The 13,312-nt window shown below is 35.3% G+C and overlaps 1 protein-coding gene across 2 annotated transcripts in view; it reads right to left on the reverse strand.

The window, feature by feature from the left end:
- Positions 1 to 9,750: 9,750 nt before the first annotated feature.
- Positions 9,751 to 13,312, reverse strand: part of LOC115217348 (galectin-4-like) — a 33,063-nt gene continuing 29,501 nt past the window's right edge. For both annotated transcript variants that reach the window (XM_029787013.2, XM_036507719.1), the window contains exons 7-8: positions 11,642 to 11,837; positions 9,751 to 9,948 (exon numbers count right to left, since the gene is read on the reverse strand). In XM_029787013.2, the coding sequence (XP_029642873.1) occupies positions 9,832 to 9,948; positions 11,642 to 11,837 (313 nt within the window). In that variant the 3' untranslated portion in view covers positions 9,751 to 9,831. The remainder of the gene's footprint in view (positions 9,949 to 11,641; positions 11,838 to 13,312) is intronic.

Consider the following 13,312-nt stretch of genomic DNA (forward strand, 5'->3'; position numbering starts at 1 on the left):
TGTAGATCAGTGAAGTTATTTCACTTGAAATTATATAAAGTTTTGACAGCGAGTTATCACCGACAGCTAGCAAGGCTAAGCTACTCCAGACTGATGAAGGGCAACAACCCTGGAACTAGTCTCTGGATGCTGGCTTTGTTGGGTGGAGGTGCTTATTGAATATGATATGAGAGGTAATTTCAACAGGAAATGTGAAAAAATAAAAATAATTGCAATTTTGAAAAATTGTGAAAAAGGAAATTGAAATTGAAATTGAAATGTACCAAAAGTCTCTTTTAGTTCATAATATATACTAGAGGTATGTTTATCTGTACATTGGTGTATAATTTAAAATACCAGTTCCTCATTTTGTCAATACTGAACTATTATAGACAAAGGAAAAATCCTTGGTCAATATAATGTAATATAAATTAAATAAGCCAAAGAAATATGTATATATATTAACCAATAAATTGAGTGAAAGTGTTACAATTCAGGTTCCTATTTTGAGTTTTTATTTTTTATTTTTATTTTTAAGGAATGTGTTGGGTGCAGGTGGTCAAGTTTGTATATTAAGGTGTGGTCTGTACTTTTGTATAAACAGGATTTCCTAGTTTAGGCGTTCTTGTAAAGAGATTTAATCATTGCATTGGTATGATGGAAAAAATATGGAAATTTGGTGTTTTATTTCTTGTGTATCTGTCAATATGTTCGCACAGAACTATCTGTCTGTATTGAAGAAAACGAATCTGTTCTTTATGCAGTGTAACACTGTATCTCAGAGTAAGGCTCGTTTGGCTGGCATATTTGTGGCCACAACCTGAGCAGGTTAGGACATAAATCAGGTTCTGAGAGGCACATGTGAAGTTGGTTTGAATTAAAAATATTTTTCCATGCTGGGATGAGAATTCCATGCCTTTATTTAAGTTTGGGCCTGCACCACAATTAGGTCATCTGCATTTTTTAGCTGTTGGTGTTGTATGTGATGAGTACAGTTTTGCATTTGTTAGGAGTCTTTTAGGTGATTTGTGTTGTCTTTTGCATTTGAGGAGTTTATGTGTGTTCAGAATGTTGTTCATTTTTGGGTCTTGAGTGAGCAGAGAGAGATTTTGTACAATAGTGTTTTGGATGACATGGGATGGATACTTTTAATTTTTTTATATACAGTTAATGGGTCTACATATAGTTCATTGCGAATAAAACACAAATGATAAAAGAGCAAGAAAAAGATTATTTTGATAAGTTCGCACTTAGTTGCACACACATGCACATCATTTTAGAGGGAGTTTTTGTTAACTAATTGCATGGATAATCGCAACTAATCAAATTCTTCAGTTCATTATATTACATGATTTGGGTCACTACCATATTTATATTTTGTATACAGAATGATTCCTTCTTTTTTTTTTTTTCTCATCCATGTCACTGATGCAGGGAAGCTATATAAAAAATTACAAGTAAATGGTTTTCTAAACAGAACTGTTTATCATCAATTCAGTAATGTGTCCCCACTTACAGGGGCTAACATAAATCATTTCACGTTACTGGGGCAAAAAGAAAAAACAGAAATTAAAATATAAAAGAATGTTTGACATATCATATTATTCCTTATGGTTACTTGGAAGCCTATAAATAAAGAAAATGGTATTGTACTCCACTTATAAAGTAATCAACAGCTCTGTAGAAAATATCGATCTGAGGGACAACAATAAAATATAGATATGATCTTTACTTCCTATGTACCATCAACAGGTGGACTACCTGTCAGTCCAAGTTTTATGATAATACAATGTAGTTAAACTACACATGTTTACTTACAAATGTTTTATAAAATACAGGTTTGAATGTGACAGATTTCCAGCAAGAGAAGTAACATTTTCCCCTTGTAACATTAATAAAAACAAGATTTAAATCAACACAGATTACTAAGGTAATATTGTGCATAAAAATAAGTTAGTGGTGTAAAACATGTTCATAAAATACAAGTTCTTTTTAGCCACATATCTACTGTTTGATAAAAAGAAATGGACAAACATACTCAGCAACCTGGTGAAATCAATATACAGCCATCAATGTCTCATTCTGCAGAAATGTGTTAAATTAAGATTAACTGAAACAAGGCTATAAAATACAGATTCCTTCTGCTCCTTGTTCAGACTGTGTTACATCAAAAGTGAAAGAGAGCAAGAACGATTTTGGGTTCTGTTTATACATCCAGCTCGTGGTTGAGAGGTACTATTGTCTATTGGTTTAATAAACAACTGGAAAACATAGAACAACTAAAGTGTCACTTGGTTACATGTGGGTTGTTATATTAATATTCTTCTAGGTTGCTGAGAAGGAATGATTGCCAAGTCTCAAAACAAAACTGGTTTGCATGATATGTGCATAAGATGCAAGTGAGTCCTACATGTGTGTACTTTCAAACAAGTCTGTGTGATGTATGTGCATGATATAAGTGCGTTTGCATAATGTATGCACAAGATGCAAATAAGTGTGCATAAAATGCAAGTGACTCTGCTAGAATATGTGTACTTTTGTACTAGTGGATCTGAAGAAAGTGAATGAACAATGGTATTAGCATTTTAGTATGCATGCACATACAAGTTTGTTTATCTATCTGCTTTTCTCTGGTGAAATCTGAGTAGGTTCATAAAAATACTATCAATATCGCCCGGTGTTGCTCAGGTTTGTTTCGACCCTTTAGAATTAAAATTTTTGAAAAGTAAAAATGTTGCATTATGTAGCTTGTTGTTCTCTTTAAGTGAACCTTGTTCTGGTTGAAATACACTGAAAAATGGCGACACAGCAGTAAAAAAATCGTAAAAAATAGGGATTTTCATAGAAAAAAAGCACCTCTTTGATGTAAATAATTTTTGGTGTTAACATGGTCCGATTTGAATTTTTTTCTTCTACGGAATGAAGAGCAAGCCTTCTTCTATCATACTCTCAATTTTGGTCAACTTGCGCAGCAGGGTCTCGGAGGAGATAGTGTTAGTTGAAGGCTACCAAACCTGCCATACACAGACAACTTCAGCTTTATATATATAGAGAGATTTAAAAAATAGTTAATTTCAGAGAAATCTGCAGTTGCAAATGTGATGAGTTTTGGTATTAGTAATGAGATGAAGTACTGGTATTTATATTGAAGTTGAGCTTACATATTTATGAAGTGAACTCATGATGGCCTTTGCCAGCTGGTGCATTTGAAATGAGATTATGATGCTTTCCGCTAGCTGGAAAGGCATACTCATTGAAATGGACACTGCATAACAGGATCTTGGTAGCTGGAGGATCAGTATCAGGAGTGATGCATCACAGCTGGTCAGCTGTTCTCTTTAGTGGGAAACTCTAGAAATTAATTCTTTAATGACACTCATAAATATAGCATTTGATCAAAGCTTCTGACAAGGCAGCTTCGAGCTTTAAAGTCTGATTGATGTACTAACATCATTTGGATCATCAGGGTGAGTGTATTTGGAAAATAAATTAAAAAGATTCTGTATCTGATACTAAAAGAGGAATATTTGATAAAAAAATATCATGCTCACTAATGTGAAAAATTTTGATGTACGATACACAACAATAAAGAACATATTTTCTCTTTCATATTTATTACTTCTCTTTTATTTTCTATGTACCATTAGAAAGTATTACACACATGCACACACACACACACGCACACACACACACACGCTTGCGCGTGCACACACACACACATGCACATACATATATTATATTCCTTTATCTCAGCAACATTTCCTGTTCACACTACATGTATAGCAAAAGAACTGTACTTTATGAATATATGAATTACACCAATGACTGTTCAAACATATTCATATGTGTAACACTCTGTTTACGCTACATGTTAACTCGAATAGCTTTCTTTTTTATGAATGTTACAAGTGAAAAATGTTTTTTTTATTTTGCATCGATTGCTGTCTCATTCAAACCTGGATACATACTGTTTAGCCATATTGAATACCTGCACAACATAGGCTGGGTAACATCTATTTCTGATGGTACACTGGAAATAAAAGAGAACTTTTATTTGTGTGTGTATGTGTATATTTGTGCGTATTTATGTTTGTGTGTGTGTGCATGTGTAATTCTTTCTAATAGCTCATGGGCAAAAAGGAGAGCTTATTATGTACCATATTTGATGACATATAAGATGCACTTTTTACCCCAAATATGACTCAAAAAATCCCCCAAGGTCCTATGTGCAAAGTTGAGCTTCACATCTGATTTAATACACTAAAAACTTTTTATCCTGAATATGTGCTTCTCAAACTGGGATGCATCTAATATGCCAATGTATCTTTTATGTTACCAGTCATTGGTGTAATTCATATATTCAGTAACTCAATGGAATTGAGATATAGCAAATTAATGTCTCATTCAACATAAACATGAGTTGTGCTGAAACTAACTAAACAAAGAAAGCAATCAATTCTACCAATTCCTTATTCTGAAGAGAAAGATTTGTTCCATTTTGAATCGTATTTATACAGCCAGTTCATTGCTAAGAGTACTGTTTCACTGGTCTAATCAAACATTGGAAAATGGATAACTAAAAGATAACTTCCCTTTGAAGGAAGTTGCTTCCCTTGAATTTTTGCATAAGGTAAATTTTTGCAAAAAATAAATCAACAGGAATATATTGGTTTCAAATTTTGGTACAGAGCCAGCAAACTTTTAGGAGTGGGGTAAGTCGATTTGATTGACCCCAGTGTTCAACTGGTACTTGTTTTTATCAACCCTGAAAGGAAGAAAGGCAAAGACAACCTCAGTAGAATTTGAACTCAGAACATTTTGCCCAGTGTGCAAATGATTTTGTCTGCTGACCACCTTATAGGACATCAATAATATTGTTAAAACATTAGCTGATGCTGCGGACGACTTTACTAATAGATGTTGGTATATATTCTCAATGTTTCGATGAGAAGGAAGCTAAAATAAATATTGGTTTTCACTTAAAGTTGATATATCATCAGAACCTGAATTTCAGACTAAAAACTAATAAAGTCAAATGCCAAATAGCAATGTACATCAACAAAGAATAAAGGAGAGCCATAAATCCAAAAGACAAGGGGCAGTTGGGAGAGCGCCAATAAAACAAGAATTTGATCTGAAATCTTGACACATCTCATAGCTTGTGATTTTGTTGTTACTTCCTGTAGTGACCTACCAATGCAAAAATATTTACTTATTGGGTCTTAAACAAACAGCCAAATGTGTCAGTTTGACCATTCTAATCATAACTCATCTTTATAACAACTTTTATAAAAACAGACAAAGACAGGTCATTTAATCAGTCAATGCCTAGCTTTTGAGTCAGGAAGACATCATCTAAACCCCTTGCGGGTCCATATATAATTTTATTGTTAAAATTCTTTTGTGATAAACTGTTTATACTTCTACAATGCTTGAAATATTTTTTCAATTTTTATACAATTCCTAATAATATCTAATTCTAAAAATAGAATATTTTAAACAAGAAGCAAATTAGCTAGTTAAGGAAATTTTTAGAAGAGACAAAAGCAGTAATTATACTGAGAAGTAATGGTTATCACTACTTAAACACAGCTGTTCTGTAGGAACTGATATTACTGCTATTTTAACCCAAGCTGGTCACCTCCTCCAGCTGGTTATTTGATGCAATCTGCACCTAATATATATTGCAAGTAGGGGAGTGAACTCCTACCATCTTCCAGCCACAAAATCACCAGACTGTACAGTTTAGACCTCTTTGTGGTTATCATCAGTGGTGGATGTTCATCCACTAGAGATAATAGTAGTTCACTCCAGCTCGCAATATATAGAAGACAAGAGACACACAGACACTGATCTTGCAACAAGCAAATTAGTTAGTTAAGAAAATCTCTATAAGAGATGAAAGCAGTAATTATATTAAGTAATGTTTACCACCACTTAACCTTTTCATTAACAAAACCCAGCCAAAACCAGCTCTGGCTCTGTAGTACAAATGTCTTGTTTTCATAAGTTTTGAATTAAAATCTTTCACCAAACTTTAGTCACAATCTATGTTCCTAACACTTATTTCTTTATTGCCCACAAGAGTGGACAAAGGACAGGCAAAGGGATTAAGTCGATTACATTGACCCCAGTGCGTAACTGGTACTTAGTTTATCAACCCCGAAAGGATGTAAGGCAAAGTTGACCTCGGCGGAATTTGAACTCAGAACGTAACGACAGACAAACTACCGCTAAGCATTTTGCCCGGCATGCTAACGTTTCTGCCAGCTCGCCGCCTTCTTATGTTCCTAACACTAGCTGAATGATAACTTAGTTATTTTACTAAATTCTTTGTTATATTTAAAAGGATTGGAAGAAACAGAGTATCTCAAGATAAATACAGTAATGAAAGGGTTAAACATGGCTGTTCCGTAGGAACCAACGTTAAACATTGAATGGCTATGGGGTCCATTCAAGTAAAATAGGAAGTAAAGGGGTCTGTAGGTAAAAAATGGTTGAGAACCATTGCTTTAGAACAACACTTGGCTGCCTTTAGGTCATTGTTGCCACAGTTGTCTTGAAGGTTACAGGGAATCATTACTAGTGCTTGTACCACATATTCTGTTAAGTGGTTAGCATTAGTAGAACATACAGCTGAAGCAGACATTGAAGTGTGATGCAATCCTCTAACCCATTGGATTCTGACAAACTGTCCAGCCCTTGCTTGCATGGAAGACCAACATTCACTGATGATGCTATTGATGATGAACCAATTCTACTATATGGCTCAGAAACCTAGATGTTATCAAAGAAGCTTGACAGGTGGTTGGATGGAACTTACACTCGCCTCCTTATGAGAGCTCAAAATCTCTCGTGGAAGCATCATCCAACCAAAGTACAAATATATAGAAAACTACCACCTGTACCATCTCTTGTGAAAGGTAGAAGAGTCCAGTTTGCTAGACATTGTTGTAGAGCTGAAAATGAGGTAATTTCTACTCTTCTCCCCTGGAAGCCATCTGCTCGCAATACCAGAGGGCACACACTCTCCTACCCTGATGTAATCTCCAGGGATACAGGCATCCAGCAACAGGACCTCCGTTGCATAGTAGCATAGTAAATTCCATTGTTTCGGCCATGGTCGAACAATGATGATGATGATCTGCAGAAGAGTGGGTGTTGTTGGACCTAATGACAAGTAAGTCCTTGATGTCTTAAAGGAAAAGAGTAGTGGATAACTGTAGTGGTTTTACATCAGAGTGTATGCCTTGTCACATCTTCACCTTCTTATCACTCTCTCTCTATCTGAGGTAACCATGCTTCTCCTCTACTACAAGACACCTATTCTTATCTCTCAATACTACTACTCCACTCAGTCGAGGGGTCTTGTTACGATCATCTTGATGATGATGATGATAGTGATGATGATGATAGACTTACATCATAAAATCATAAAACCTTTAAACAAACAAAAACCCATGTGTCCCTCTTTCTCAAAGCCTGTACTTCAATCTGCTAAAAATAGCAATAAAATCTCCCTCATTTCACCCCCTACCATTTTAAATAACACATTGGACAACGTAGCCATTAATATTCAATTTCTGAAGAAAAGAGGAAACAGACAAAGTTAGAAAACCTTTGATCATCAGTCTACTTGATCAGGGTTAACCTGGGGTTAAACAACAACAACAACAACATATTTTATAGCTCAGTATTGATTTTTAGATTAGTTTCACAAATTCTACAGTCATTGATAATAGATTTAACTGATCTTTATGACTTTCTCCTATTGATTTTCTTGACTATATTAGCCAATTCACTTTTGAGTACGGCATTAGTAAGCATTATACTCTAGAATATGTCGTCAGCATAGAACATACACATTTCAGCTAACTTTTCTCCTGTATATCTAACCTTTTATGGAATATATTTTGTTATGTGGGTCATATGTCATTGATATCACTGCTTGTAATGTTTTTTAAGTAGTTCTTGATTTCTTTGTAGTTTTATATAATCCCCTTTTATTGAAGTGAGAAAACTGCATGTGGTGAAAATCAGATGGAAATTAAACTTGGGTACAGATAGAAGTTATTTAGTATCATACAAGCCTTTATTTGTTAAACTAATATAAACTACAATATATTCTGGAGACTAAAAATAAAATGCACAAAATTTCTCGGTGGATGGCTTGTTAAATTATATTTCTGGTATAAAGATTGCAGAGAAAAGAAACAGAAGAAGGAAGAGGACAATATGGTTCTCAAGCTTGAAGTGGTTGAAAGAACGAGGCATTAACTGTTTAGCATTTAAACCAACCATATTTGACCCAAAATATTCTACCTGTTTTACATGCAAACTGTCTAGATCCAACATCTTACACCTATCCTACAATGTCATTCTGAAAATAAACAACCACATTGCTGAAATCTTAAGGCTACAAGATAATGCATGATTAATTCAAAACAATGCGAATAAATAAGGATTGCATTTGATAAAGTAACTTGAATGCTGAAAGGTTTAACAATAGGAAGTGGAACTGTTACAGAAAATAAAGAATAGAGAATTTGGACAGGACATGATTGGTCTATGCTATACATTCTGCACATGGTACCTAAAGAAAGCATAAAATTCAGTGTTATAAGGTGACAAAGGCAATGAGCTAGCAGTGTCTCAAGCAGGTCAAACAAAATACTAAGTGGTATTTTTTCTAGCTCTTTATGTTCTGAGTTCAAGTTCCACTGACGTCAACTTTGTCTTTCATCCCTTCAAGGTTGATAAAATAAAGTACCAGTCATGTATCAAGGTCCACCTCTCATCAAGATTGCTGGTCTTGAACCCAACATCAAAGTCTCATTCAGGGGGAATGTTGTGACATCAGTCAGTTATACGCCATAAAAACTGGATAATCACCCTAGAGTTTGTGTCCTTAGAGTTTGAGGGATAAAAAAAAGCAACAAAAACCTGAGGTGACAAGAATACCTACAGAATTAGTGAAGTGTGTAAGTTATTGAAGAGATATCTATCTTAGTCCTTTTGTGTTCAGATTTCTTTGGCGTTACATCGAAGAGACCAGGGAACAGAAGAAAGAAGGAGAAAGAAGACATGTACCCAACACCAGAGCTGAAGACACCTCTGAAAGGGGGTGCGCCACAACAAAACAGTAGAGGAGTAGGGGCCAAAACCGGACGTAGTTCCTCCTGATGATGTCTTGAGCTAACTGGATCCTATAAAGGAGCTGTTGTGGTAGCAGACCACGAAACACGGTTGAAATTCCTTCACATTGCTTTGAATTAGGTACATGGCTCAGTGGTTAGGGCTGTCAGGTTCACAATCAAGAGATAGTGAGTTCAATTCCTGAACCAGGTTGTGTACTTGAGTTAAACACTTTGAGTTGTGACATCACTGATGCCAAGCTGTGTCAGACTTTACCTCTCTTGAGGCTGGTATGCATGGGCAACTGCTGGTCTTCCATAAACAACCCTACCCAAACTTGTGCCTCAGAGGGGAACTTCCTTTTATCCTTTGAATTAATCAGGCATTATTTTGTAGTTTCAAGGTTTCAATGATGTGTTTGCATATTTTTAGAGCAACATTGTACAGTAGGTGTGAGAGGTTGGATCTGGTCAGTTTCAACATAAAACAGGTAGAATATTTGAGCTGGATAAGGCAAGATTAAATGCTAAAGATATAAAATATGTTTGTGTGATCATGTGTTATTCATAAAAATTTCTCTAGGCACAAAATGAATTGATTTTAAAAATAATGCCAAAGAAAAAGGAAAAAAATGAGAAATTTAGTAGAGGGTGGAAAATGAAGTTTTCCAGCTTTCTTTTGTGTATAAATGTAGTTTATTTTATTAAATGAATCTCTTCAATAAAACTGCATCACATTCAAATGAACATCACCAGTTATTTGCAGCTGATTCACTGTTTCAATATCCTTTATACGATGTTCGAATGTTATAAAATGTTGACTGTTGACAGCAACCTAAATTATAAAATAAAATAGCAGAAAAGAAACAGCCGTATTAAATAAGCAACCAATATTAAGTGATTATTTCTTTGAAATGTGGTGAAAATATATATTGAATTTATACAGAATACATCATTCAAAATTATTTTTTAATCTTTGGGTTTACTTAGATATTTCTTGCACTTCTGTCAGCTAAAAATATTGGGTTGTCTGGAAAGTTCGTGCCGACTTTTAGAGGAAAGAAAAAGGTCAATAAAGTTTTAATCAACCAAATATGAACCATTTTGTTGCACAATGCGTCTCCATCTTTCCATTCACTTGAAAATACTCTCTCCCCAGAATTGAGGTGGTTTCATGGCAAAGAATTCATCAAGGTATCTTTTTACATCATCCAAGGAATTGAAATTTTTACCATTAAGACTATTCTGTAGAGACCTGAATAAGTGGAAATCCGAAGGAGCAATATCTGGTGAATATGGAGGATGGGGTAACACATCCCAGCCGAGCTGCAGCAATTTTTGTCTGGTTCCCAAAGCATCAAGTGCCGAAAATGAACTTTCTTATCTTCCATTTTAAAGGGTTACAGAATTAACACGGGTTATAGGAACATAAACCTGCTTCCACGAAAAGATAGCTTAAACTGTGCTCTAAATGGAGGTGTAGTCAAATCCTATTTTATAGACTCAACCATGTTCTAAAATAAGTCAAAAAGTAAGCTACTATAAATCGGCACGAACTTTCCAGACAACCCAATATATCAACACTTTTTCATAAATAGCTGGTTAACAATTCAGTTTCCATAATTTAAACAAAAATGAGTCAAGAGACATGACACAGAGCAGCCAGTGGCAAATATTTAAATAATATAGATGAATACAGGTATATCAAATACCATACAACATACTTTATCTTTTATCTTTAACTTGACTCAGGTACTTATTGTACCAGTCACTTTTTCTGAACCACTAAGTTACATGGATATAAACACACCAACACTGGATGTCAAACAGTGGTGGGGAACAAACACAGACATGAAGACACACACACGCACAAAAACACACACACATGCAGAATATGAATTCTGTAGACAAGGTCAGAACATTACTGGAAGAGTATTTTTCGTCACAGACAAGTGAATTTTGGAAGTGGGGCCTGGCAAGTCTACCAGATAAATGGAAGAGCATTGTAGAAAATGAAGGAAAGTATATTTTAGATTAAAAATTAACCTTGTTTATCTTAATTTTGAAAAATAAAAGAAATATAAAAAAAGCCACATTATTTATGGGATGACAATGTGTGTGTGTGTGTATGTGTGTGTGTGCATGTGTGTGTGTGTGCATGTGTGTGTGTGCATGTGTGTGTGTATGTGTGTGTATGTGTGCATGTGTGTGTATGTGTGTGTGAATGTGTGTGTGTGTATGTGTGTGTGTGTGCATGTGTGTGTGTGTATGTCTTTGTGAATGTGCTTGTTCCCCACCATCACTTGACAACTGGTGTTGGTTTGTTTACTTCTCTGTAACTTACCACTTCAGCAAAAGAGAGTGCTAGAACAAGTACCAGGCTTAAAAAGAATAAATAAGTAATTGAGGGTCGATTCATTCGATCAAAAATTCTTTAAGCTGGTGCCCCAGCATGGCTGCATTCTAATGACGGAAACAAAGTAATGATAAAAGATAAACAAGAGATTTCTCAGAACTGATATACTTACTCTGTAACAGTAACGTTCAATGGTGAACATCAAATCAAATCCAATACCCGGTCGAAAAGGAAAAGAAGGTTTATAAGTTTCTTCTTCTCCCCAGCATTTTTTTATGTAAGAATTACGAACAACATTATAGTCAGGACTAAGGCGAACATCAAAATGGAAAGCAATATCTCTGTCAGTGTTGAAATTCACAGTAAACCTAGTGGAAAATGGAGAAAAAGAGAGCTAATGAAGAAATATTTTATTTGATATTTAGAAAGACATGAAAAATTAGTTTGTTGAATAGATGTAACCATTAAATTCATAAGAGAATTAATTCATCATTAAATTAAATTTACCGCTAAATTCATCATTAAATTAATTCATTAGAGAAAAAAAACATAGCTTGATTGTATTTATTAAAGCTTTGATTATGTCTGTTGTCATCAGTATCGCCGTTGCCACAACCACTGTCATTGTCATTTTCCCATGCTTGCAAGGGTCACATAGAGTTTTCGAGGCAGGTTCTATGACCAGAAACCCTTCCTATTGCAAACACTTGTTTCCAAGAGGGGAAATATTTACTCAATGCCAAATATGTTTTTACAGAATATTGGAAATGTATAACACTGCTTATACAACGGTTACACTCATTTACAACTAATGAGCGTTAAAAACAAGGAAGCACATATACACACACTCATATATACACATTCTCACTCAATTTTCTGTTTGTTATGTTTTTGTCAAATTTTCCACTTACTCTCTTTACTCTTTTACTCTTTTACTTGTTTCAGTCATTTGACTGCGGCCATGCTGGAGCACTGCCTTTAGTCGAGCAAATCGACCCCGGGACTTATTCTTTGTAAGCCCAGTACTTATTCTATCAGTCTCTTTTGCCGAACCGCTAAGTAACGGGGACGTAAACACACCAGCATCGGTTGTCAAGCAATGCTAGGGGGACAAACACAGACACACAAACACACACACGTACACATACATATATATATATACATATATACGACAGGCTTCTATCAGTTTCCGTCTACCAAATCCACTCACAAGGCATTGGTCGGCCCGGGGCTATAGCAGAAGACACTTGCCCAAGATGCCACGCAGTGGGACTGAACCCGGAACCATGTGGTTGTTTAGCAAGCTACTTACCACACAGCCACTCCTGTTAAATTTTTGTCAAATTTTTCCATTTGCCATGTTAAATCCTTGAAATATTATTTATGTCATGCAACGCACTCCTTATATTTTTTTACCCATTTGTAAAATATTCTTGGAATATTTTTTGTGCAATGTCTAACTCTGTCTCTTTCTTTTGCCTCTCTTTTACCTCCCCCTCTCTCTCTGACTTTCTCTTTCTTTCCCTCCTAATAGTCTTGTCCATTGCTTCTGTCCCTCTGCCTTCCACAACTCTTTCTCTATCCTCCCACTACCTTGTGACCTGTGACCATCAAAGCCTCTCTTATCCTTTATCGCTTTGCTGTTAATCAAGTCAGTCATGCTTCTTTGTGTTCCTTCACCTTATTTTTTTTTTATTGCCCACAAAGGGCTAAACATAGAGTGGACAAACAAGGACAGACAAAGGGATTAAATCAATTACATCGACCCTAGTGTGTAACTGGTTCTTAATTTATCGGAACCTGAAAGGATGAAAGGCAAAGTCAACCTCAGCAGAATTTGAAC

This window comes from Octopus sinensis, linkage group LG11 (assembly GCF_006345805.1).
Source record: "Octopus sinensis linkage group LG11, ASM634580v1, whole genome shotgun sequence".
In the NCBI taxonomy this organism is placed as follows: Eukaryota; Metazoa; Mollusca; class Cephalopoda; order Octopoda; family Octopodidae; genus Octopus; species Octopus sinensis.